Below are 25,693 nucleotides of genomic sequence, written 5' to 3'. Positions count from 1 at the left end.
TGTGTGAGTGTGTGTGTGGTAGAGGACTCAGGCTGTCACAGAATCTTCCAGAATCACTCAGCAGCATCTGTTACTTGGTATAACTCGCATGTCACACTCACAGTGGTGACTTTTGCAAATCTCGGATAGATTCTGTCCTCACTGTACTCTGGTACACACTTATTCAACTTGTTCGTTCTCAGAAAATTAAACCCACCGTGTTATGTGTGTGTTGTGTTACACACACATACACATATCCTTGAAAGCAACATAGATCCTCTTCCGTTACACAATCCCAGCGGATGCGATAGTTAATGAGAATGTGTATTTGTGCCTGTGTGTGTGTGTGTGTGTGTGTGTGTGTGTGTGTGTGTGTCTCTAGACTGTCTCTTCCCTGCTTGTGATCCTCTTCTTGTCGTCTCACACCAGGCCCACTATAGCCTGCCAGCGCAACTGACCTGTGGTAGGGGGGAAATCAATAGTCAATTCCATTTTGCAGCCAGCATGTGACAGGTACTAGATAGGAGTGGATTGGGTGCATGTAAGGAGCAGGAGCGTGAGTTGGAGCTTGTCTGACCCCCTCTGCTCTCCATCCGCCTCTGTCTCTTCCTCTCCCTCTCACCCATAACGTGGAATCGGTCAAGTACAAGAAGCTACACTCCTCTGGGTGAACATATCATATCTCATGCTGACCTATTAGGCATAATCACATGTGTTTATTGATTTACACATGGCGGGAAGCTGTTCTGTACACATGCAAACTGCAAACTAAATGTTAGTGTTTTTATCATAGAAAACAATGTCATTTTGCAGATGGCACTTCGATCGGGAAGCAAGCTGAGATTGAGATGTACAGTAGGCATGGACTGATTACCGCACGGGCCCCTAAGCCAGAGATCGATGCATGATGATGCTGTGGCTCCTTTTCGCATCCTGCATTAACTTCTGCTCTGGTTAGCCAGATACATTACCCAGACATTGAGATCGGATCATGGGTCTTGCTTGTAAACCTTGCGTCTATATGTAACCTTCTTATCTAGATAATTTCTGAATTGTAATCAGTTGTCAGGGTTCCAACCCAGCTGTGTGAAGCTGGCACAGCCTCTCCATGTCTGCTTGGGTTTCCTCTAGTTGCTCCTGTTCCCTCCCACATTGGTCTAAAGACATGCAGGTTATATGAGCTGCGAATGTTGAACGGGTGGATGGATCTAAACAACACATCTGCTGTCTTCATGTGCATCATTTTCTCTCATGTTTCTACATTTCAACCTAATGATTTAGCACAATGCCTACACAGATTGCTGTCATCAACAAGTTCTAATACTGTGATTGATTGCAGGCCAAATTTCTTTCTCTTGATATGTCAAATATGCTGATGCCAGGGAAGTGTAAATATGCATTCAAAGACACACTTTCTCCAGTTCTTACAGCACTGGCATTGGTAATTATAACTGTGACATCGGTATCGACAGTTTAATTGCACATCGATATTAATAACTGAGATTTCTGGCGTTAAACAGGATGGGAAACTTAGAAATAATTATTTGTTGCGATCTATAATTGTGTGACAAACTGTAGGTGTGTTTTTTACTGACTTATCAATGCAAAACAAGCTTTTTCAGTGAGTGGAGTAATGCGATGGGGCCGTTTCAAAAGATGAGGGAGTGAGCCTTATAGGAAACAATGGCTCCTGTGATCCTCCCTATAATATTCGACATATATGAGATGATGTTCCCAGCAGTGACTAATTTAGGCTTAGACACATCACTTATATGAGTTTGGCTCCATAGAGAAGACAGCTTTCTATTAAGTACAGCACAAGAACCGTAATCAAACCTTGCAAAGCTTCATCAGCTCAAGTTTGCTTGGGGGCCCTCAGCTAATTTTACTGCTCACTGAAATGTAGCATGTAATACCCAGTGGATAGAGAGCACTCCGTTCATTACTGCTGATTAGGAAAAAAAGATCAAGCAAAATATGTCAATGCATGATAACTAGCTAATGTATTTTAAATTACTGTCTACTTCTCATTTCTCTGTTGATTTCTATTTAAAAACCTACCAATGTGTGCGTTTAATTTTTTCTCCAATGGCCTGTAATTAACAGTCAAATTCCATTATGTTTCCAAGGCGGCCAGAGTGACCGAGCAGTGATACAGCTGATAGTATTCAGTAGAAAGTTGAATAGGTAAGCGCACACACTCGCCTTGTACGCCGTTTGAAACAAGGCCTTAGCCAGAGAATCATTTTACAATTTAATAAGATAATAAACAAGAAATGGCAAGTAGTTTCGAGCGCCCTTGGGGGGTTCAAGGCACAGTTTACAATCCCACTTAAGAGCTTGTTCTATTATCATGTCGACAGGCAAGGTGGTGACGATGAGGTAGCATCCATGATAGAGCTGCTACTTTAAAGGTCACACTCAACACTGAGAGGTCAGGCTGAGCCAGACGTATTGCTTTCTCCAAGGAAGCTCACTGAAACCATATTGTAGAACAGTTGACAGATTCCACATTAATATCTTGTCAAATAATGTTGAAAAATGTGTTATTCTCATAAGAGCAAGGATCAGGTGACTCATGTTTATCTGTCTGATTTTTGTTTCTACTGTGATTGACGCACAGATGAGGAGTAGGCTGTATAGATGGATGGAATTCAACTTATTCAGTCACAATATACTATATGTGACTTATGTTTAATAACCTTATGGGGATTTACTGTACTTTCACATAATATGCAATGTTATTTTGAAATACTTAACTCTCAATTTATGCACTCAGTCAGTCTGATTATGGTGTTAATATGACCTATATTAGACTTGAATTGAAGTTGAACATGAACTTGTACGTCAAGCACCTCATGATGCGAAGAAAATAGAAACAATTGTTTGTTCAAACAAATGTTTGTTTTGAGTTCATTGAGTTCAGTTAAACTTAATTATTCCCTTTTAATTAAGAATTACATTTGTTAATTAAGAATAGCCAGCTATATACCTGGATTACTGTACTACACTACACTACACTACACTAAAACAATTAAAATGTACAGTTTGTCCAATAAAATCCAGTGTCACCTGTAAAAATAATAATGTTTCTTTCAGATTTGCCCAATTCAATTAAACTATTTAGTTCTGCCCTGATTTTAAACACCCTGCTTTCTTTCCCTGAACTGGGCCCCATCTGTCATGTGTTTCTTCCTGAAAAATAGTGAAGTTTCACACATTCAAAACAAGGATGTTGCTACGGCTGCTGCTGCTGCTGCTGCTGCTGCTTGGTTAACACGCCAATGTCCTCCAATCTGAGCTGCTTTGAGCCGTGGCGTTTCATCTCTCGCTATCAGGGCTGATGAGAGCCTCTCCTGTTTTGGGGTCTGCTACAGCTGCTGTGCGGTGAGTGGCAAGTCTCTCTGATGGCTCTCCTTTATCTTCACTTCAAATGCTTTACTCTTCCTTTCATTCTCATGCTGGTGCCAATTTAAAAAAAAACAAAAACAGTAGAAACTTCATAAAAGTTGTTTTTGAAAGACAAAAGTTTAGGCTGCAGTGTTCCATCTTCATCCAGCTGACACATTGAAAACGTTTTTATAAAGATCAACTAATTAAAATACTGATTAATTAAAAAAGAAATAAAAAGCCGACTGTGGATTGTACTTTTGCCATTCTTTTGTAGTTTCCTGTCTTAGAATCTGTGCACTACTTCTTCCTAATATGAAAATAGAAATGGGAATGAAAATATATCTTTCAGTAAATCTTATTATGTAAAGTGTATCGTTCCATAACAATGACAAAAAAACCCATAGAATTTTAGTCTTTTCTATCGTAATATATAGTCATAAATCACAATTTATTCTTATACAGAGTTATACAGACACGTTTTTGTTGTCTTAATTTGGACATTTTTGTGACTTTAGTGCCATAAGTGGAAAAGTTGATTTGGAGAATGTGTGTTTAAGTATGGAGAAGGTGTTTATGTTCTCGTATCCATTGAAAAAGAGGATGTGAAAAAGAATGCTTTCCTCCTTTCATGGTCGAGAGGTTTAAGACTGCTGACACAAAGGTCACCTTGTCTCAGCTTAAAGGAAGTGTTCCATGATAAACACTGCCTAAATACAAGAACTGAATTTTCTTCCTTTTTCATGAAACCCTTTTTAAATTCCTTGAAACCTTTATTTTGTTTGTGATGTGATGTGAGATAAAACAGCAAAAAGGCCATACAAAGACAATTTCGTCATTGCAATCCATCAAGGATGTTGCCAAATCCTGCAAGTGGAGGTTTTGTAACCTCCAACTGCAACAGGAAAGGAAACATATGGTGGCTATAACAAAACCATTATGGTAACATGAGTCACCGAGGCACACAGATGTGGAAAAAATGACCAGATCAAATATATATAAATTGATGGATTAGGTCCATAATTGCTCAATGCAGGGAAAACAGCCACCCTTATTTCAAACTGTTCCTTTTGCACATATCAAATTGACTTTGTTGACAAATTACACATTAAATTCAATAGCACATCTCCTTATTTTCCCTCCTCCCATCCTCTCCCTCTCTTTCTCTCTGTCCCTCAGATGACCCACTCCCAGTTAAATTTAAAAGCAGAACAAAAATTTAAGCTTTTATAAACACAGCTGATAAAAAATTGGGGAGCATTCCATTTTTCTCAAATCCCTTTAACACAGATGTTGAGAAACGGCAGGTGATTGGTGATACTCCAGGCAGAGTTCTGACTATAAATGTGTTGCTTGAAGTATTCCTATCTACTAAAATCTACACGCAACAAAAGACATTGGAAGAACAATCACAGCTTAGTCCTTTAAACTGAATTGATTGTTCAAAGGTGTTTTGACAGTAAACCTGTAGATGTAGTTGGAACTCACCAGAAACAGGCAGGGGGCCCAGGAACAAATGTTACAAGACCACAGGAAGTTTCCCAACCCTGCGGTCCCAGTTGCTTGGCACAAGACGTGTGTCAGTGAGTGTGCTGATGACTGATCGTCTGTGTGTGCGTCTGTGGACATTTGTTGGATAGAAATTGGCTAAAGAGTCACGTTCCAAACTATCTTTTAACACAGGAATGGATCCCTTTTGTAGCTGTAACCTTTAGTGTGTATTGTCTTAACTGAAAATATAATTACTATAATATGATAATGAATTATACAAACTTTGTTGTTTACATTATTTACATAATAATGTAAATATATAAAATAATCAGCAGACAACACAAAACAACATTAAATATAATTTTTATTATTTCACAATATACATTTCTTTATTTATGTTGTTGTTTTTTGGTAGGTTGCCTGTTTTTGACTTGACTTGGTTAGTTACTTATTCTAGTTAAAAGCATCCAGCCTGATCATTTCTCTGTGTTTTCTCCTCCTTTTATCAGCAAAGTGAGCCAACAACCAGGATTAAGTGGCTTTTTTTTTTTCTTGAATGACAACGAAATGGTGAGTATTTCAAAAACACCTGAGCACTTGAACATTCCTCTAGATTCATCTCATCTGGGTCATCTTTGTGGGTACAATACAGCTCTCTGGACTGATTATTGAGTCTCAAAAGCAAGTTGTATAAGAATGTATCACAAATTTCAAATGCTGCAGCGTTGCTCCCATCTGCTACGCTTACAAAGTTCCATCTTCTGCTCAGTATCCATGACCAATCAGCTATGGTCCACATGCCCAACAAGGCTTCTTGTTTTAACAGCTGCCAATTCCACATTTCATGTCTGTTTAGTGGAGTTTTATACTCCTAATTGAATGTCATAACAGGAGCTATAGGAAATGCAAATGTAGCCTATCTACAAATAAATTATGTTTTGTATCAGCTGGGAAATCTGTATACATCAAGTCCCGTGTGGTTCGTCAGCATTGCAGCTAAATCTCTCACCATTAGTCTGTTCAAAAGGAAAATCTATGCATTGTGAAGAGCACATCCACATTAGCCTGCCATGCCAAGCAACTGAAGCATCTCGGCAACAATATCTTTAAAATGACAGATGTTATCACTTTTATTACTCTTCACACAATGCAGGATGCTCCACAGCAGGGATGGTGATTTGAATACGGTTTCAGTGGGAAACCCAGGTTTGTAATTTTGAATAACGCATTTAATTTCGTCTCCCTAACAGGTTTGATCACCATGACATCCAAGTGGTTATCAGCGACCCTCATGCTGGTGGTATTTGTGATTGGTGCGAGAAATGGTGAGTGTTTCTCTGAGAAATAATGCACCTAAATGGGAATACAAGCTGTTAGAAAGACAGCTGTAATCATACCATTTCTCCTGTTGCCTCAGACATCAGTCATGACTGAGTGTAGAGCTTTTTTACGATTTTATAGAAAGATGATTATAGACTAAGGATAAATATGGAGTTCAGCTGCTTCCGATTGTATGACGAGGCTGTTCTTTGTTGTCTTTGTTAGAGGATGGCATGTTGCCGTGTGCAGAGGTCCAGACGGCCAAGTCAGTCGTGGTTTTGGGGTCACCTGTAGTAGCCACTTGTACCATCAGGGACGACTGCCCTCTGGTCAGGGGAGAAGCCATTCACATAGAGTGGCACCTCGGCCACCGCCTCCTTCCCAGCAGCCCTGCAGCCAATGACAGCAGCAGGATTTCTGTGCTCGTCATACCAACCTTCAATGAAACCAGAGCGTTCCTCACCTGCTGCGTTCAGACTGATCCCTGTCAGATAGTAGGAGGAGTGGAAATCAGAGCTGGATGTGAGAATGATTGAATACACTCTGACAAGTTTGTTCATGCCCTGAGTAATGTATGATCATATGAAATTAATTCTTATTTTCCATAGATCTGCCGCCGGTCCCGCAGAGTCTGAACTGCCAAACAAACCTGACCAGCCCAAGCACCCTGTCCTGTAGCTGGGACCCTGGACAGGAGGACACCCACCTACTGACAAAATACACCCTCCATACAAAGATATGGTAATATTCTCACTGAAGAGACATACGCTCATATGTTACTCTGAGTGTTCACAGGGCCATTTACTCAATTAGATTAAAATAATTACCTAATTTCAGGGATTCCGGTGAGAATTACACTTACAGACTCCCGACCGGAGTACATCGCTACGCCATCCCTCGCCCTGACTTCGTCCTGTTCTCATATATGGAAATATATGTGAAGGCAGCGAATGAACTTGGAGAAGCGACCTCAGTGCCTATCATTCTGGAGCCCCTCAGGTCAGGTGAGAATGACAGAAAACATGAATACACTGAATGTTCTTAATGAGTTCCTTTAACCTAACCTCCATTAACTGGCCAGTATCCAAACTTTGAATAAAAGCACTCTAATGGCCCATATCAGCAGAATGAAAGAACTTTATTTGAATAGCCTAAAGTCTATCTTTAAGTTTACACAGATTTGTAAAGCTATCATAAATTATATGAATAAATAGAAATCATTTTTTTGATTTTGATTGATTGACCCTCCACTTTTGTTTTATTTCAGCTAAGTTTGACCCTCCACTGATTCTAAGGGTTGAAGCTGGTCCAAAAAGGTATGGCTGCCTGCGGCTGCTCTGGGGCTTATCTCAACACCAGGCCTGGGTGCCTGTCAACCGGATGAACCTGGAGGTCCGGCGGAAATCTTTTGAGCGAGATCAGTGGAGTGAACAGCCGGTGAGTGCAAGTCATTGCGCTGTCTAAACGCCCAGAGCTTGTGTTATCTTGACCAGCTCTAGGAGCCACACTGCAGTACTCACAACACAGTGTTTGCCTGCAGTTATATTTGTTCTGTATTTGTGCTCTGGGACATATTATTAGATCCTTGTGACCCGCATTTCGCAAAAAAGGCCTGTGGAAGTGTGTCGTCTGCTCCACGGGACACAGTACCGCACACAGATTCGAGTCAGATACCTGGAAAGCCCCTGGAGTGAGTGGAGCGGCAGCAAGTCTGGAGTCACCTTGGAGAGCGGTGAGGCTCAGATCAATGCACTGTGACACAAACCATCACTCTAACATTTTCCAATCAGTTACCTTTTCTTCCATTTCCTGGTCTTTTCAATATATGCTAATGACACATTCTGAATCACCCATTACATCCCTCAATAGCACAAGTTGGATTGATGTATTGAGTTTCGCAGCGCACTCCGGCAGTAAATCCATGGACCTGTCTTGTACGGAAAAGTTTAACTTTCCGCAGAGTGAGACGTGTACATTTTTGATGGGCTGTGAAGTTGACAGCCATGTCTCTCTTTTCAGCTCCCTCTGGACGGTTAGACTTCTGGATGAAGGTATCAGGGGATCACATGCAGAAACAACTCAACATACTCTTGTTTTGGAAGGTACACATATCATAGGCGATGCTTGACACCTGTCACAAACTGACATATCTTCTGTTATAGCTCTGCTTGTGATGCTGATTGTGAGTGTACAGCCTGTCTTTAACAACGTCTCCTCACTTTTTTTTCTGTTTTAGCCATCAAAACAATTCCGCGCCAACAGCCAAAATGTGTCATACATAGTGTCACTATATAAGTTGCCTGGTGAAAAAGGGCAGTTATGCTCTACAACAGGGCATCACTGTGCTTTCCAGCTTCCCAGGAGAGCAAGGAAGGTGTTTCTGAGTGCTGTAAATGGAGCAGGGAAATCCTCCCCCACCGATGTTCCTGTATTCAAGCACAGAGGTAAAGTTTAAATCTTGGTTTTGAAATGAAGATATGGTTTGGAATAGTATGACATGATATGGATTTTTACCCCAGTGGAAGAGATTGTGTTCATACCCGTCTGTTTGCTCTTTCTTGAGGCAGGATTACTCAGAAAGTTATAAACCAATTTTGACAAAAAGTGCGAGGCAGATTCAGGTCCAGAGGTGAATCAAATAAATGTGGAAATGGAAAAAATGTTTTAACATTGTAAGATTTTTGCATTTGGCTATATTTTTGCTGATATCATACAGATCTCAATAAAACAATGTGGCTATCTGACTATCAACATATGGAAATCAGTCTGCAAAAGAGTAACAAACATGGCATAGGTACCAAGACAGAACCAAAAACAGCATTACCTTCCTTATCAGCATTTCTTCAGTAAATAAGTTCAATATACTGTATCATTGTAATTTTGTGTGGGCTTGTTTGGCCTTGCACGATTAGAAGTGTGTAGTCTGATGAGTTACATTTGTGTTTTGTGTCCTTAGCTCTAACTGCCATATCCGACCTGACAGTCCGGCCTCGCGACCATAGATCCATGCTGGTGCAATGGAGAAGCCTGCTTTCTTCTGGTCTCACTGGTTATGTGGTGGAATGGAAATCGTTGATGGAAACAGACCTCTCTCTCATGCAGTTTGATATTGCTGACAGAAATCAGACCAGCCTTGCCATAACAGGTATGTCATAGTAGTTGTCTTAGCAATGTCTTAATATACATGTCTTCTTTTCTGTGCTTGGTCCTGCCTCTACATGTGGTAGGAGCAGAATACCAGACTCTGATCCAGTCTAACCTCTTCTCTCATCAACAGGCAGCTTTGAGCCATACAAGCCCTATGCGGTCTCTGTATATCCCAGGTTCAGGGATGTGATAGGCCATCCTCAGACTGTTAATGCCTATTCCAGAGAAAAGGGTAAGTCACCTCAGACACACAGAGGCTCACACAAAGAGAGAGTCAGTCTGGGAGAGTGTGAGTCTGTCTCAACTATGAAGAAATCAGACAGAGTTTGTTGTGTCAGTAAACAATCAAAAACAACATTTCATTCATCGGATCCTCTGATGTGTGATAGAATAGTGCCCTCTGGTGGATGTGAGATGAATAATAGTATAGGATCAAATCAGAAGCGAAAATGCTTAGTAAATCCACTATGATTGTCATAATCACTCTTAAAGGGACTATATCTGTTTTTGTTTACTCTTGTTTTCTTTTGCAGCGCCTTCTATGGTTCCCAAAATAAGAATAAAAAATACCTGGCGATCCTACATTGAATTAACCTGGGATGAAGTCCCATTGAACCAAAGGAATGGAATTATACTGAACTACAAAGTCTTCTACTGGGATGAGCAGAGACACATTAAAGGTGTGTCACTAACCTTGTGTTGCATCTTTCATATATTTTGGTATGTACTTGATAGAGCCTGATGGATACTGTGCTAGAAAAGACAAAGTTGACCATCAAAGATTACAGCAACAAACAAACAAAGATACTAGTAAGCAAATATCAGCCAATAACACTGACATGCCCATATATCAATCAAGCTGATCGGATGTGTGACTTTAGTTTCAGTTGTGAACGCTGACCTGGACGAGAGGAGGATCATCCTGAAAGATCTGGACACCTTAACTGTATATAAAGCTTTCATGGTCGTTAGCACAGTTGGTGGGAACCTGAATGGATCAACAATTCATTTCAAAATCGAGTCTGTTGGTTGGTATCTTCATTTGTATTTGTAGAAACATACCTGAGTGTTTCCTTGCAGCAGATACACCATACAGCATATGTTCTTTTCTTTTCAGATACTGTTGCTGTTGTGATGATAGTAACTGCATCTGGTGTTGGACTGTCAATAATGATTATTTTCACAGTCATGGCTTGTTTCTCCAGCCACAAAAGGTGACATTGCTAGGATTCCTTTATCAAACTGCTACAATGTGATGTCATTTTTTTCCGCCAAATCAGTATCCTGTGTATGTTTTCCTTTCTGGGTTGCAGGCTGAGGGTGTGTTTCTGGCCAGCTGTTCCAGATCCAGCTAATAGCACTCTCAAGAGATGGACTTCAGACAGTATAAAGGTACATCCAGCTGTATGCAGTAACATGCATTTCAATGGGAATAACCCCCATCTATGTTACATTATTCATCGATATTCCCAATTGATAATGGTGATAAATAACTTCCTCGTGTTTCAGGATTTCCATCCAATTCAGGACCTTCCAGAGCCCAATCCAGCATATCTGTCCCACCTCAGCTTCCTGGATCTATCTACAAAACTAAGTGAAGATGATGAGGTCACCAGTGACCTGGGAGAGTCCATTTGTGGTTCACCGCTCACACCTGACTACTCTGGAACAAACAGCGACTCTGTTCCATATGCGACTGTGATCTTCTCTGGTCCATACACAAGCCAGCCAGCCAACCAAGCTCATGTCTACCTGCGCTCTGAGTCCACCCAACCCCTCTTGGAGACAGAAGAGGCCCTGACTCCAAAGTGTTACCACAACATGGCGACTGATGGGAGGCAACGCGAACAATGTTTTTTTGGACCATGCCATGACGTCGATCCTGCAGAAAATGAAGATTCAGTCATTATTTGGGATGACTTTCCTTTCCTACGAGCATTAGCCATGAATGATACTCAAAATGATTAATATTCTTTGTTAATTATAAGGATAATCACTTGAGTGAGGTGTTCAATAGAAATAAAATCACATTTGTGGCGCGATGTGGCAGCATATAGGCTAGAGTTGTAAATACACGCTGCATTCAGCCCTATAATCATTTTTGATTATTTCCACACTTTAATGTGTGCTAAACTGTGATCAGTTCCATATAGGAAAATACATATTTTGTATAAAAAATGATTTCAGTCATTGTGACAGCTTAAAGCAGAGACAAATGTCTACTGAAATTGACTTTCACCTATTTTCATAATTGAATAGATTGATTACAAAATTTTGGGAGTGGAGTAAGAATGTATATTTTTATATGCTACTTTTCTTCAGCTATAGGGTTCTTGTCCAGGTTTGGTTAGAAATGACCTGAAAATATCCTAGTTTTCTTAATCAAAATGTTTCAATCAAAATATTAAAATACATGATGAAAGAGGAAATGTCTCTCTATTTACTGACTGTTTACCACATGGCCAACAGACATTTGGATGTTACTGCCGAAAAGGGTGAAGTTTAACGACTTTACAATAACAATGGTTCCATTCCATCTTAGTGAGGTGGTAAGTCGTGTAGGTCTGGCATACGACCATTATTGACATTATTGGTCACGTGTGCTGCCTAATTAATAGTACAGGAAAAAACACGATGTCATTCTCTATTTAACCATTTTTAACTGTAATGTTAACATAAAGCATAAAAAACTAATGCATGTTCTTCTATTACATCGATGTCCTCTGTCATCGTTTGCGCAGCCTTGGAGAAACTCATTCTCCGATCTGTTAGTCTGGTCTATTCAAAATGGCGAGCCTCCTGTAGGGGTCGAGTGTGATTACCCGTCACATTTCCATCATATTTCCGATCTCATCCTCTAACTTGTGAGCATTCCCGGCCAGCCATGTTCTCTAATGTAGCTTTACGAAGCATTCTGAAAGCGTCGACTGACGTTTTCAGAGAAAGCGGCGTTTTGTCGAAGCTTGCGGGCTCTTGTTCTGCTGTAGCGGCTAGAAAGTGGACGTGCGGCTCGGTTTTAACACCGGGACCAGGAGGGCTCTGCGGTAAGTTAAGTCAAGTTCAGGCTCAAACAAATCAAACCTGAGCAGATGTGTGCAGGTACATTCGTGGACATGAAACACGTTGTTGTTTCTACGGAAACAGGAGTGGGGGCACTGTTGTTGCATATTTGATGCTGCCTTCAGGTACTCGCTCACAGCTCGGAAGTCGTATTTTCCTCTTTACTTTCACAACAAAGAAGCAATGCAGGATGGTAACAACTGTCTACACGCATTTTCCACTAATAACAACATTAAGATATTTATTTGGATATTTTTTTACGTTATTTCTCACTATACTTCTCTCTAGTGTTTATCCTAACGATTATGCGTGTGTTTGTTTCGGTGTGATGCACCCTTTTGATTTATAATGATGGTGATGAGCATGTATGGCAGCTATACTTCTATTCTTTCTGTCCCCCATCAGCTAGAGTATGACTACACATGTTCACTCTTCTATGCACCTATACCACTTGTTAAGTTGCAAACAGGTTCTTCACACAGGAAGTTTCACCATTTGGTGCTATGATGCAGAAGATAACGGGAAACACTCTCACATCTTAGTGGTTTGGTGACTCGCATGAAACCTTCTCTGCTCTGAGAAGTGATAAGATGAAACTTCTGAACAGCATCAAGCGACATCTCTGTCCAGAATGGCCACGCCGATATGTTCCTCTGGTCTCCATTGCTATTAAGCGATCCAAAACCTGAGGATTTAGTGAAACTTTTCTAATAGAAATGTCAAATAAGTTATGAGAATAGAACCACCATGTTTCTCTTTCGATTAATGTTATACAAAGTAGAATCGTCAGACTCTTTTGATTGATTAGAGACGTGGATAATCGTCCCTGAAAAGATTGAATTTATCACTGATGATAGCTGAAGTTCAAGGGAGGCGTTCAGACAACATTACCATCTAATCCCGCTCATGAAGCAAACATTAAATTAGTGAAGCAGTCTGAATGAGCCATTATCATTTAGGAATATGGGGACATTATGAGGGAGCAGTGTTTGGTGCTGTAAATGGCCTTGGTGCAATATCATTACAGATCCCCCACTGTGTTTAACAACTGAAGATGACATGAGGCGGTGAAGCTTATCCAGCTATAATTGAACAGAGCGCAGTGGGACTGAGAAGAGCCTTCATCCAAATCTGCAACTTTTCCAACTTCTCCAAATATCCTGACACTCACTATGCAATTCTTTTAACTTTACCATGCATGACACTGCAACCTGATAAGATTTGATTGATAAGTTATGAGCCCAGCGTAGAAGATTTGCTGCAATAGTTGACGGCAGCTGTGGAAACAACTGGTGTGTGTGCGCAGACTCTTCGTATGTCCATCGTGTTCACCTCAAAGTCGTTACTATCTCTGGAGGTTCTAATCTCTTATCTTAATTAGTGCAACTGGTGTGCAGAGAAGTAATCGTCTTACTTCCACAAGAAAATCTTTCACTCCTTGCTCATGTCCGTACCTGTTGGTTCAGAAGTTATCAGTCAGCCTGAGCGACGAACACTGTTGGATGTGTGACTGGCAAATGTTGTGATTTTATCAGCCCCTTCTCTTTGAACATTAAATACATTTGTTCAGCTGAACATACGTTTGGTAGGTTTGGAGCTCAAATTTGTGATGGTCCGGTTTCCATGTGTTTCAGTCATTATATCCACTCTACACATGAATATGAACTCATTATTATTATAATACTGTTTATATCAATTATTGAAATATCTGTGCATTTCCCTGCAGGTGCAGGACGCTTTGCCATTCAACCAGCAGTGAGACATTATGCACGGGCTGCACGGACACGTGGACCTGCACGCAAGACGGGTGTGTTATTAAACTCAATAAGTTCTAATGACATTGTGGCATTTATTAGATTGCATTATCAATCAAAGTCTTTTGATGCTTACCTTTCATCTTGTTCCGTTTCATCCTCCAGTCCCTGAAAGCCAGCTCAGTGATCTTCCTCCCACAATGTTGAAGATGGATTTTGCAAAGGTTCCACTCGCTCAAACGTATGCACAACCATAACAGTAAAATTAGCATTCATTAATCATTTTAAAATCTTGCTTTCCATTTCCCACATTAATGAACAGATACATCATTACTGTTGTACTACACATGTATTTTCTGTTAACAGGACTGATGATGTGGTTAAAAGGCTTCTTTCGTTGGAGTTGGCGAGTCATGTAAGTCCAAACATCACTACAGATTACCTTGCTGTCTTGTACTTTGCTTTGTTTTTCCAAACCAAACATACACATACACTAAAATGCCACAAACATTGTTATACCATTGAGGTTTTTCCTGTCTTCCCCCTCAGAGTGACAAGCTACAGCTGAAAAAGCAACAGCTCATAACTATGGTCCAGAAGAATGAGAGGGACCGCAGCTCAGCAGAAGTCAAGAGTGAGTTTCTATTCGAACATGTTGCTGAAGGGTTTTGTTTGTTTTTTTACAAAAGAAAATAAATTCTACTTGTATATTAATTCATTTGTATCACCAAATTTGTTTGTTTTTTTCAGTTGCTATTTTAACGGCAAGAATACGAAACTATCAGGAGCACTTGCAGAAACATCGAAAGGTGTGTCAAGCATCACACAAACATCAAATGAATGCTTCACTCTGGCATTTGGACTTTCATTTGCTTGCTAAATACCGACGCTTGTGGTTGGGACAGATTTAAAAAAAATCTTTTATGTTGTTACATGTAGGACAGTTGACGTGTAGTACTACTACTTTCATGCATGAATATGTTTCCCCACATTTCCTCTCTTGAGGCATGTATCTACAGGATATCCTGTATACACCCCCATATGAAATGAGAACATACGCAACACGACCATAGGGGAAATTATTTTCACACGTTACAACCATGCACTATATTGGAGTTTTTAACTGCCATGATTGCGCAATAAGAATTCTTCTTTGGTACTTTAATAGGTCACTTTAAATTAACTGTTTTCTGCTTGTAATGAATTGAAATGAACTCAACTTCATTAATCCCCCACTGTCTGTGTGTCTTTAGGACATGGCTAATAAGAGGAGGATGCTCATGGCTATTGACAGCCGGAAAAAACTTTTGAAAAACCTTAGGTTGGTTAACTATGATTCCTTTGAGAATGTGTGCGAGAAGCTGGGCATCACCTACACCTTCCCTCCAGAATATTACAGACGCATCACCCGCCGCTGGCTGGCCAAGAAGGCCTTTTGCATCAAGGTAGACAAAGCACATCTGTTGAAAATCCTGTCTTTATCACATATGATGATGCATGTGTTGTAATGGTATTAGTATTTGTGGTGTTCAATGTCCTTCATACCACAAACCACCAGTTTTTGAAACACTGGTGCATGCTGTGACAAATAGTCCTACTCTTACATAAATGAATGAGGACATAGTCAGACAACACCCAGATGTGTTTTTTGCTTACGCCCTTTTGACGCAAGACCCTGCATGTCTCTTTTCAGGTCTATCAGGAAACGAAAAAACTGAAAGCAGAGCAGAAGCTGAAGCCGAGGATGAAGCGAAGTTTAGCCACTACAAGAACGGCAGCAGGTGCAGGAGGCCAATAAGTGCTGTTCCTGTTTCATATGTGACCATCATGCATTGTGCTTTATCTTTGTCTTCTAACTGATGTAAGCTGTCAAACATTAAGGGCAATAAAAGTATCTAAGAATGTGATATGCAAAAGATGTTGGAAGTTAATTATAAAAAATATTTGCGTCTGCAAAAATACAAGTTCAGATTCATATCGTTCTGATTTCAGTCTGATTTCACTTTTGGTGCACTAAGTTGAAAACACAGAAACACAGAAAAATATATATTTTTAGTTTGGTGCTGCTCTTTTTTTAATGTGAGTAGACTGATACCTTCCTTTACAAATTGCAGCAGCAATGAGTTAAAGATGATAACACCACTATGTCAATGAAGATGTACAAATAAGCACTATGATGCATTTGTGGTGCAAGACTTCTGTGAAACTGAACCAAGCTGATAGAATCTGTGATTGGGGAAAAAAAAGATACATTAATTTCACCTTCTGATAAACAGTGACAATGATCTGTGGCTTTCATACTCAGTATCTAGCAGCCACCAAGCACAGCAGCAGGTCTAGTTTATGGTTTGAATTCTATCAGTGGAGATCTTTGTCATCCTCGGAAACAACACTTACTTGTTAAACCAACATCTCACAGTTTTAGCTCGTCAGAGTTTCCTGTGTGGTTTGCAACATGTCAGGTTGATCAGCAGGGTACGGCTGAGCAGACTGACAGACTCTTCGGGTGAGTGACAACATCTTTCCTCTAGTTGCTCATGATCTTGTTAATCTAATTCATTTTGATTCATTGACATTTTACACTTTATTGTTTAAGTCAAAATGTATTTTCAGACATACTGCAATTTCTTTTGATGTCTTTGGCCTTTTTTTTTTTTTAAATAATTTGTACTGCAAAGTAGTTAATGTCTTCATACTCTTTCTTAAAGCTCTTCTTTGATTTACTTGTTTAAATACTTGGTCCTGAATATCCATACAGTTTTAATGAGTAAGCACCCTTTTAAGAGTCGGTGCATCTCACATAGAAAGCAAGAATCATTACTCATACACTTGGATGATACCATGAATAGTCAGACTGTCACATTAGCTACTCTTGAAAGCCTTGAGGTTTACTATTCTGTATTAGTATGGATGATAAATATAAAAACAGCTGCAGCAATGAGAGATGTCAATTATGAAACTGAACTGTTGCTCTATATCTCACTAAAATATGTGTTTCACCCATGTTGCTGTTTTTGATCAAGCAGATAAATTTATCCAAATGGCAAACCCAGCAGTCACCAGCCAACCAGGTGCAGGCTCATACGGGACAAACGTCCAAACAGGAGAGTGGAGCACGGGCTTGTGCTCCTGCTTTACCGACATCTTTGTCTGTGAGTACAAGTCATGCTTTCATCCCGTAAACTGTCATTTCACAATACATTCTGACATTTGTGGGTTTGTGTCCGTATACACATGCAGGCATCTTGCAACTTTTTTTCAAAATTTCACAATATTATGAGTTTCTTCTGTGCAGGTGCCCTCGGTTGCTGCTGTCCAATTGCATTAGGCTGCTACACCGCAAGTAAATATGGGGAACACTGCTGTTTGGGTATTGTGCCAGGAGGCATGACAGCTGTGAGAACTCATATGAGGCTGACTTATGGTATTCAGGTATGTTGGTTATTACAAAACAATACCACAGATTGTTAAATCTTCTCAATTTCTTATAATATGGAAAGATTTGCTGTTATGAAACCCAAAGAGATTACAAAATGTGACATGTTGTGAAATGTTTCTTGCAATCATTACCACAGGGGACGATATGCAACGATGCCTTGATGGGCTTTTTCTGCGGATTCTGTGACGTGTGCAGAATGGCACGAGAAATCCGCATCAGGAATGGAGAAACCTCATCATAAACGGGAAACGGGATAATCCACTATCTATTTTCTGCTCATTCATATCACATTGCCATATTCCTTTCATTCCTCTCATGAGCTTAAGCATTACAGACATCATAGGAGGAGCATATTTTATGTAGACATGCAATTCAGTGTTTTTAAGGTAATCACAATGGCTTCATACACACCTGTATAACAGGCAAAGCACTGTGCCTGTACTGTTCTGCATTAGTGTAAATAGTTTGCTTGGCTTTACCACTTGTAATGTAGTTGATTACTTTGTAAGCACAAATCATGCATGTGTTTCATTGCTCATCTTTCGTTTTGTTTCATCTTATGCAGTTGTTGAAAATTGTAAAATGGAAATGAACATAGTATTCCAATACCTCTGCTTATCCAATCTCCAATTGATGAGCTAATAGTGGTGTGGATGTTGGGTTCTGACATGATGAAGATAAATGATGTGACTGCACGTCAACTCCATTTCTGCCTTTGCACTTATTGAATGAATGAGGAATTAAACTAATGAAGTGTGTTTTGTATTTTCAATTATAATCCCGGAATGAGTTAAGTGAAGCAGTAACAGTAAGGGTGGGTTACATCAATAAGGGATTATCTTATTATATATATATCTTCTAAACCAAGACAGGGGTTGATCCTAGTTGTTAAAAACAACATTTTTGTTGTTGGCTCTCTTTTTTCTTGGTGGGTCTTTACGTTTTGTCTGATGCTGATTGATTTAATCTGGGAATAAAAGCAGTACTTTAACCAGAATTAGGAAAAGCCTCTTTAACTTAAAACCGGTTTAAAGTTTAAATTTGTTTGAGTGAATCCAACCTGAAAGTCTCCGTTGAAAAGTCTATGTACACATGCTGGATAGTTTACCACATTTCGTCCTCTTGCCTTTTCCTGTTACGTGGTGACGCACTGAGCTCTGATTGGTTGATTCCTTCGTGGCCTGGCAACCAAGAGAGGCTTTACCCAACCTGTAAACAGACCAGCTATCATCGCTTAGGCTAGCTTCTGATTCCCTTTGGAGAGGTTATACCATAAAGACACCACCATGTCTTCACGGACTCTCCCACTACTCTTCATTAATCTCGGCGGAGAAATGCTGTACATCCTGGACCAGCGGCTCCGAGCTCAGAATATCCCTGCTGACAAAGCTAAGAAAGGTAGCGAGCATAGCAGCTACTTAGCTAGCCGGTACAGTATGGGCGCTACATGTTAAACCGTTAGGACTGATACCTAACCTTGCAAGTTCAGAGATACTCCATTGAAAGAGTAAATAAGTCAAAGATCAATGAGTCACTGGACATCGTTTTGAGAATTAACTACAGATTTAGCTCAATCTGAAATCCCATAGCTTTGTAAACTGCTAAAACTATAACACTGTAATCAATCGCACAGAACAAATTCTTGTATCACTGTACAAACTTATGAACCTGCATTGTTAGCAAATGGAAAACTGAACTTGTGCAAACTACATTGCATGGCCGAAAGTATGTGGACACATCATCAGAATTAATGTGTTGTTGGAGGAATGATGCTCACAATGGTTGTAATTATGCAGTGTGTACTGTAGGTAGGAATGGTAGGTTATGGTGTATTGAGTTAATCAGTAATTAATGCTTCCTATCCAATAGCTTTTATTTTATCGGATAAGATAAAGTGGAACACCAGTAACTCCATTAAAGCCCATGTTTTTGAGATAAAATGTTCACCAATGGCTATTCACACAAAGAAGTGGTGTCCACAAACATTTGGCCATGTGTTTGTATGAATTGTAAATCCAGGTTATACAAGGTAAAGAAGACCAGAAATCTATATATTTAAATCCATCTTCTACATCGTCATTTAGATGTTCAAGGTTTTTGTTGTATGGAGAAACATGAATAAAAGACGGCACACATGACACACAGTAAATACATCATACACAATATTTCATTAGTCCAAGGTTAGTTCATTTGCACCCCTATGGTCCAGTTAAATCTATCATCTATTATATTTATGTTGATGGCCTCCACAAACTATATTTTAGTATTTAATCAAGTGAACGTCTTTTAATGAACAAAGTCTCTCTTTTAGCTGGCTGGGGAGAGGATGACAGAAAAAGAGGTATAACTGCAGAGCTTATAACCCAATACAGTACTGGTGCATTAGTACTTTCTACGCTCTGCTTTTGCCCAGAGAAAACACACACGCTGGAGGTAAAAAAAAGGAATTGAAAGTTAAAATGAAATTAAATGAACACATCTGCTTTTACATAATGTGCTGTGGTTGACTGTGCACTGAGACACATTATTTGAGGATGCATGGGTGCTACATGCTGTCAAAAATAAAGACATTTTGTGTCATTAGACTTTATATAGTGACTTTGAAGGCATGTAGCAACATAGTGAGTCAAATAAATGTGATCTGAAAATAAATACAAAATCTTCTCTGACTCTATAAGACTCATCTTTAGGAGCATTTCGAGGCCACATGAGCGGTGGTTCTCCAAGCTGCTGCTTTCTTCAGGCCCTTCGGGGTTAGGTCTAAGTTGAAATGGTTTTGCGCTGCATAGAAACCATCTGCTTGCTTTAAAGCATATAGTACTGCATAAACATATAAACAGTAGTATGAACAGTGGTTACAATTCTAAGGCTTTGCTATTCTTCTGTTTGCCTGACTAGTTATGAATGACATCATCACCACCATGTTCAACAAAAAATTCCTGGAAGAGCTTTTTAAGCCGCAGGAGCTTTACTCCAAGAAGGCCCTACGGACCGTGTTCGACAGACTGGCCCATGCCTCTATAATGAGACTCAACCAAGCCAGCATGGACAAGGTAGAGTCGTGTTGCATGGCACGTTAATATTGTATGCAGAGGAAACCCTGGAGATGTATACTCTGCTGTAACCACCCAGTGCCTGTTTTGCTTATAGACTTTAGCACAAGCAATACAATTCAATGCCACATTGCTTAAAACAAGGGTGTTATGTTCAAATTTACCCTACAAGCTTTACTCAACAGTACTTTTACAGTTAAAATGTATTCAAATTCAACATATGCGTGGCACCCCCTGCTGGCTATCATACAATAACAGCATGGTGTTTATTTTGATGGATATTCCAATGTGATCATGCAAATGTGCTCCTCTTTACAGCTCTATGACTTGATGACTATGGCATTCAAGTACCAGGTGCTTCTCTGTCCCCGGCCTAAGGACATACTTCTTGTCTCTTTCAACCACATGGATGCGATCAAGGACTTTGTGAAAGACACTGCCAGCATTCTCAGCCAGGTTGATGAGACATACCGACAGCTCATTGAGGTATGATGATGTGATTTCATTTCCTTGACATTTGCTGAGGAGAGAGTGGGTGCAGATGTGTCATGTGCTGTGAGGTGCTGAGGGTTTGCCATGATGTGTGAACGAAGTCAGATATAATAAATGCAAAAAGGCCTCCTAAAGTGTGCTCAGAACAAAAAATATAAAACCAACAAAGGGGAAAGTTTAATAGTCAGTTGTGAGACACTGGTCCAGCATATTAACCATTAACTGTTGGGAGAAAGTGTGTTTTGTAGAGAATATATGAATGATGAGTGTATGTAATGTGCTGTCGGCCTCAGATTTGTAGATGACCTCTTTTCTGCTGTGTTTCGGCTCCTGTTTTGATCATGTTCAGATGTCTCGTTTGGCTGTTTTATTCCACCCTCAGTTTCACTTATTTAAACATTTCCAGTTGAGTAGATCAATGCACTTTCTTATTCTCTTTGTCAGAAGATTGTACTCTGTAGGCAGAAAAATAGTTGCCAGCAGAGGCACGCAGGCCACACATAATGGTTGATAAAGGTCTTTTGTGATTCAGTCTTTGGTTGTTGGATTCTATTCAATGGTTTTATTATCTCAGTAAATTGTTTCTGTACTTGTTTGCCCATAGATGTACACACCCTTATCTAGTGGCGAATTCCAGTTGATCAGGCAGACTCTTCTCATCTTCTTTCAAGACATGCATATAAGGGTAAGCACATTATTTGATATTGAGGAAGCTGGTAAACTGGAAGAACATTCTCTTGTGTTCTGTGTTTACCTTTCTCACAATCTTTCTTTTCTGTTTTTCTGTTTTATCAGGTGTCTATTTTCCTCAAAGACAAAGTGCAGAACTCCAATGGCCGCTTTGTCCTCCCCATCTGTGGTCCTGTGCCTCATGGAACACAAATTCCTGGCTCGATTAGGTATCTCAGCATGAGGGATTCAAGTGAAACAGAGTGACTAAGACTAAGTGACTAAGATATAGAAAATAGTTGGATTACTTTTTTCTATCTGATCAGCTCTCCTTTTATTAGTTTCAGTATTTGCTTATCTTTCCAAGCCACTGAAATCTTAAATTAACTATGTCTCACTACAGCTAATTGCATTACTGAATGTGTTCAGATTCTAATTTTAGGCATATTTAGGCACTTTATAAAACAGTGAAATATTTCACGAGTTCACTGCTATGAGATATGAACTTCAGTCATGTATAAGGTGTACAGAATGTTGCTTCCTTCCCCATAACGTGTTTTGTGTATGGTAATTCCAGAATGTTCAGCTGCATGGGTGAAGAGATGAACAGGGTGCAGTTCAACAATGGAGGAAATTACACCTCGGCTCTTCGGGAAGGATCTTTCGAATTGTTTGGAGACAGAGTCACCAAACTAGGCACAAACATGTAAGATACGAAGAAAACAAACTGATTTGTCAAAAAAGTATCTGCGTTTGATAACTGCATCTGAAACCCAAATGTTCTTCTTTTTCAATTTTGTATTAATATGGCTGCAAAGTTGTAAGTTCAGGCTACATAACTCTACCCCATAACACCTAACCATTAATCTACTCCACTCTACTCTTACATGTATTACTTTTTTAGGAATGTCTTTTCAGATTCTCCCATGTAGACCAACATTACAACAACCATATAAGTAAAGCATCTGTGCTGCTTATTGAAGGCAGATTTGACAGTATGATGGATATTATATACAAATCATTTCATCTCCTTTTTTTTCATCTTGCTGTTTAGGTACAGTGTAAGTCGCCCAGTGGAAACCCACATGTCAGGAACATCTAAAAACTCAACTCAGCACACAAAGGTGAGTAAGCAGGATTAACCTTCATACTCATTTAGATTTATTGAGATTTGGTTATAACATAGTTTATGTCTGCATGATATCTTCAGTACACCATATTAATGCACCCCAAAAACAAACGTGTTGGTCCACAGGTCAGTGCTGTTCCTAACCCCCTGGCCAAAGAGGAGCTGAACCTGTTAGCCAAGTTAATGGGAGGGTTAGAAGTTCATAAACCTGGAAACACGGACAGTGGCTTCAGAGTCAACCTCTTTGCTACAGATGAAGAAGAAGAGTGAGTGAGCATTTGCGTGCTTCATGGCTTTGCCACTTCCTCGCAGAAGTGGAGAAAATCCAAACATTCACGTCATTTAATGAACTAACATCGTGACTCTTTATCACAGAGAAGCATTGATATCACGGCCAGGTGAGCTTTCATATGGAGTCATCAACATCCAAGTAACAAAGGTAACGCTTGGTTTTTTGCCTTTACAGTGATTTTAATTTGTAAGAAATAATTGGAAAGTCTATTTTAGTATACAGATATTTGTTTCATAGGCCATATAGACTGTAAGCATGACTTCTGTAAAAAAGGCTGTATTGTACTCTTGATAGGCAAAAACAAGAGAAAAAGCAAATTAGGGCTAAGATAATACATGATCTGAGATCCTGGGCTTTGCCAGGTTAACAGGATTTACTGTAATTAGACTTAAGTCCATGTGATGATCATGCCAGCCATGTGATTCCTGGATAACATTATCTTTCAGGATCAGCAGGCCAATGCTCAGCTAGCTAAGATCATGGGAGAGTTCACAGAGACTGCAGATCAATCTCCCAGTTCCAGCAGCAAAGGAGATGACCTTCTGGCAATGATGGATGGTCTGTGATGTGGCTACAAATGCTCAGGAGGTCGGGCACAGTGCATTGTCAACTGTCTGTTCTGCTGTAGTCCAGTATGCTGGCCATACCTGCATAGACACTGCAACAGCCTTACATGAAGCCAATAAACCTTGTCTTAGGGCGTTAAGTGGTTTTAAAATGCAGCAGTAAGCACATGTTTCTGTTGGTCTGAAGATTAACACAGGAACAGGAAACTGCAGATGTGTCTAATTAAAAATCGAGTGATTGTGGAAAATCTAGATCCAATCTGTCACACGCTATAATAATGTGTTCACTGTAAACTGAGGAGAGTTTCACTGACTCAGGATATATAGTAGGCCTATATCTGTGTGGTGTGGTGTATGTGGTGATGGCAATCATCGACATTTGTAAAAGTATCCAGATGTTTTCAAAATCTGGTTTACACATTCACAATCATTATTTCACATGATTGTGATGCAGGCTCACAATACATGTTTCTATCTTCCTTTCTTACAGTTTAGCTGCGATCTAATTATTTTACAGTTAAACGACACGGTGGATGGTTTGAAAGAAACCAATTGCTCTTCCTATTGTGGTTCTTAACATTCCACTAACTGAGCTAGAGTTAGGGCGGAAAGGTGTCAACCTTGTGACCTCGTTGTAGTACCTCCACACAGCATGAAGATGAGCTAAGGAACATCAACATCAGAAATGTGACATCTTTGAATGTTCAGTGGAATGCCTGCTGATGATCTGATGAATCCTTAAAATACAGAGTAATGTAATCTAAGCACTTACCCTCTATGTAAATATGTTTATTGCATAGTTTATTTATTTGAAGGAATGCAGTGGTATTGCTGCAATTGTTGAATGTGTAATGTTGTTTTTTTTATGAATAGTTCAATAAAATAAATAAATAAATACTGAGGTTACCTGCATATCCTATGTTTCTGATTTGGTGGTGACGCAATACAGTGTTGATGATGGCCTGTGCCTTGCAACATTTTGCTGTAGTTGAAAAGATGCGACAGTAGGGGGAGCTGTCCCCTTTATTAAATTCATGTTTCCTGGGTCTGCTGTACTATTTTTTATTAGCCAAACCACAAAAGTAAAAGCTGTGTTTTAGGGTGTCAAATGCAATATCCAAAAAAATAGGCCACCCTCTGAAAACATCATACACCTACAATCAGAATTGCTATGGCAACAGCTATCTGTACTCAAGGTATTTGTGTCGTCTGCCTCCAGGCGAGTCATAGTGATAGTCTGCACTCCCCCAGCTGACCGCATTCAAACACACTCTCATGCATACCGTGCAGGCAAAACATGCTGAGACATTTCTCAGAATTGATCAAGGGGAGGAGGACGCTGGTGAGGTCGTCCCAATACTTCCAGACAAGAAACACTACCAGCCCTGAGGACACAGCCTACATGCAAAACAAGCAACAAGCAACTGTGTCATCCTGCAACACTGCACAGGGTTCTACCTAGTTAACTGAAGATTTTTCCAAAGAAAGACTTGCAAATGGCATAATTCAGAAACACCAAAACTAATAAGTGCATGCATTGGTAGAGCCTTCCCTGCCAAACATTTGTATTGGTGAGCCAGAGGTAATATAACAAACATAAAAGTATAAACAGCTTAAGCATTTAAATTCCACTCAACAGTGAGCTTGGCTAAACATGCCACAAGAGCCATTAAAGCATGTCTCTTTCCATACCCTGCATTTGAAGTCATGATTCAGTTTCCACTTCACAAACTGTGGGCAGGACACTGTAAAGCCACAGACTGAAAAGTGTTTCATGTGGCATGGGGCATATGCTCCGCTTAGTCAAGGCAGGAAGACTGCTAAGGCTCTGCCATTTAGATTGCTCTCTCTGTTTTACAAAGCTTCCTCACACCTGCCCACTTGGTTTGAAACTAGTGGTTATGGTTGGAAT

General features: G+C 39.9%; 4 protein-coding genes across 6 annotated transcripts; all 4 read left to right on the top strand.

Annotated features, from left to right (window-relative positions):
- Positions 1 to 3,201: 3,201 nt before the first annotated feature.
- Positions 3,202 to 11,756, top strand: csf3r (colony stimulating factor 3 receptor). 2 transcript variants are annotated; one of them, XM_076152736.1, is made up of 17 exons: positions 3,202 to 3,366; positions 5,370 to 5,430; positions 6,111 to 6,185; positions 6,406 to 6,702; positions 6,789 to 6,921; positions 7,018 to 7,184; positions 7,448 to 7,617; positions 7,762 to 7,912; positions 8,200 to 8,282; positions 8,417 to 8,624; positions 9,137 to 9,325; positions 9,458 to 9,559; positions 9,861 to 10,007; positions 10,209 to 10,355; positions 10,445 to 10,541; positions 10,641 to 10,719; positions 10,837 to 11,756. In XM_076152736.1, exons 3-17 carry the CDS (start codon positions 6,122 to 6,124, stop codon positions 11,293 to 11,295), a joined length of 2,493 nt encoding a protein of 830 aa, XP_076008851.1. In that variant the 5' UTR covers positions 3,202 to 3,366; positions 5,370 to 5,430; positions 6,111 to 6,121; the 3' UTR covers positions 11,296 to 11,756. The 2 variants fall into 2 exon arrangements, with proteins under 2 accessions (XP_076008851.1, XP_076008852.1); XM_076152737.1 differs by lacking the exon at positions 5,370 to 5,430.
- Positions 11,757 to 12,104: 348 nt separating this feature from the next.
- mrps15 (mitochondrial ribosomal protein S15) lies at positions 12,105 to 16,068 on the top strand. Its single transcript, XM_076152654.1, has 8 exons — positions 12,105 to 12,371; positions 14,114 to 14,194; positions 14,307 to 14,382; positions 14,508 to 14,556; positions 14,691 to 14,775; positions 14,892 to 14,950; positions 15,395 to 15,586; positions 15,835 to 16,068. The coding sequence occupies exons 1-8, from the start codon at positions 12,212 to 12,214 to the stop codon at positions 15,937 to 15,939; spliced, it is 807 nt and encodes a 268-aa protein (XP_076008769.1). The 5' UTR covers positions 12,105 to 12,211; the 3' UTR covers positions 15,940 to 16,068.
- Positions 16,069 to 16,497: 429 nt separating this feature from the next.
- On the top strand, positions 16,498 to 18,286 carry LOC143002515 (cornifelin-like). Its single transcript, XM_076152655.1, has 4 exons — positions 16,498 to 16,647; positions 17,168 to 17,293; positions 17,437 to 17,573; positions 17,717 to 18,286. The coding sequence occupies exons 2-4, from the start codon at positions 17,182 to 17,184 to the stop codon at positions 17,819 to 17,821; spliced, it is 354 nt and encodes a 117-aa protein (XP_076008770.1). The 5' UTR covers positions 16,498 to 16,647; positions 17,168 to 17,181; the 3' UTR covers positions 17,822 to 18,286.
- Positions 18,287 to 18,626: 340 nt separating this feature from the next.
- Positions 18,627 to 24,775, top strand: oscp1b (organic solute carrier partner 1b). 2 transcript variants are annotated; one of them, XM_076152651.1, is made up of 11 exons: positions 18,627 to 18,978; positions 19,892 to 19,921; positions 20,479 to 20,633; positions 20,952 to 21,119; positions 21,730 to 21,810; positions 21,921 to 22,024; positions 22,372 to 22,500; positions 22,849 to 22,918; positions 23,050 to 23,189; positions 23,299 to 23,362; positions 23,662 to 24,775. In XM_076152651.1, the coding sequence occupies exons 1-11, from the start codon at positions 18,867 to 18,869 to the stop codon at positions 23,779 to 23,781; spliced, it is 1,173 nt and encodes a 390-aa protein (XP_076008766.1). In that variant the 5' UTR covers positions 18,627 to 18,866; the 3' UTR covers positions 23,782 to 24,775. The 2 variants fall into 2 exon arrangements, with proteins under 2 accessions (XP_076008766.1, XP_076008768.1); XM_076152653.1 differs by lacking the exon at positions 19,892 to 19,921 and having other exon boundaries at positions 23,662 to 24,774.
- The last annotated feature ends 918 nt before the right edge of the window (positions 24,776 to 25,693 follow it).

The sequence above is a fragment of the Genypterus blacodes genome, unplaced genomic scaffold (assembly GCF_046128005.1).
Source record: "Genypterus blacodes isolate CSIRO-AG114 ecotype Tasmania unplaced genomic scaffold, CSIRO-AGI_Gbla_v1 ptg000057l_1, whole genome shotgun sequence".
In the NCBI taxonomy this organism is placed as follows: Eukaryota; Metazoa; Chordata; class Actinopteri; order Ophidiiformes; family Ophidiidae; genus Genypterus; species Genypterus blacodes.
This window is presented reverse-complemented; position numbering and strand designations above follow the sequence as displayed.

Coding starts and splice junctions, on each gene's coding strand:
- csf3r (XM_076152737.1), top strand. CDS start 6,122: ATGACATCCAAGTGGTTATCAGCGACCCTCATGCTGGTGGTATTTGTG. Junction 7,618..7,761: donor ATCAGTGGAGTGAACAGCCG/GTGAGTGCAAGT, acceptor ACATATTATTAG/ATCCTTGTGACCCGCATTTC. Junction 10,542..10,640: donor TGTTTCTCCAGCCACAAAAG/GTGACATTGCTA, acceptor TCTGGGTTGCAG/GCTGAGGGTGTGTTTCTGGC.
- mrps15 (XM_076152654.1), top strand. CDS start 12,212: ATGTTCTCTAATGTAGCTTTACGAAGCATTCTGAAAGCGTCGACTGAC. Junction 12,372..14,113: donor GGGACCAGGAGGGCTCTGCG/GTAAGTTAAGTC, acceptor ATTTCCCTGCAG/GTGCAGGACGCTTTGCCATT. Junction 14,557..14,690: donor CGTTGGAGTTGGCGAGTCAT/GTAAGTCCAAAC, acceptor CTTCCCCCTCAG/AGTGACAAGCTACAGCTGAA.
- LOC143002515 (XM_076152655.1), top strand. CDS start 17,182: ATGGCAAACCCAGCAGTCACCAGCCAACCAGGTGCAGGCTCATACGGG. Junction 17,294..17,436: donor CTTTACCGACATCTTTGTCT/GTGAGTACAAGT, acceptor TCTTCTGTGCAG/GTGCCCTCGGTTGCTGCTGT. Junction 17,574..17,716: donor GGCTGACTTATGGTATTCAG/GTATGTTGGTTA, acceptor TCATTACCACAG/GGGACGATATGCAACGATGC.
- oscp1b (XM_076152651.1), top strand. CDS start 18,867: ATGTCTTCACGGACTCTCCCACTACTCTTCATTAATCTCGGCGGAGAA. Junction 18,979..19,891: donor TGCTGACAAAGCTAAGAAAG/GTAGCGAGCATA, acceptor TCTCTCTTTTAG/CTGGCTGGGGAGAGGATGAC. Junction 23,190..23,298: donor GCTACAGATGAAGAAGAAGA/GTGAGTGAGCAT, acceptor TCTTTATCACAG/AGAAGCATTGATATCACGGC.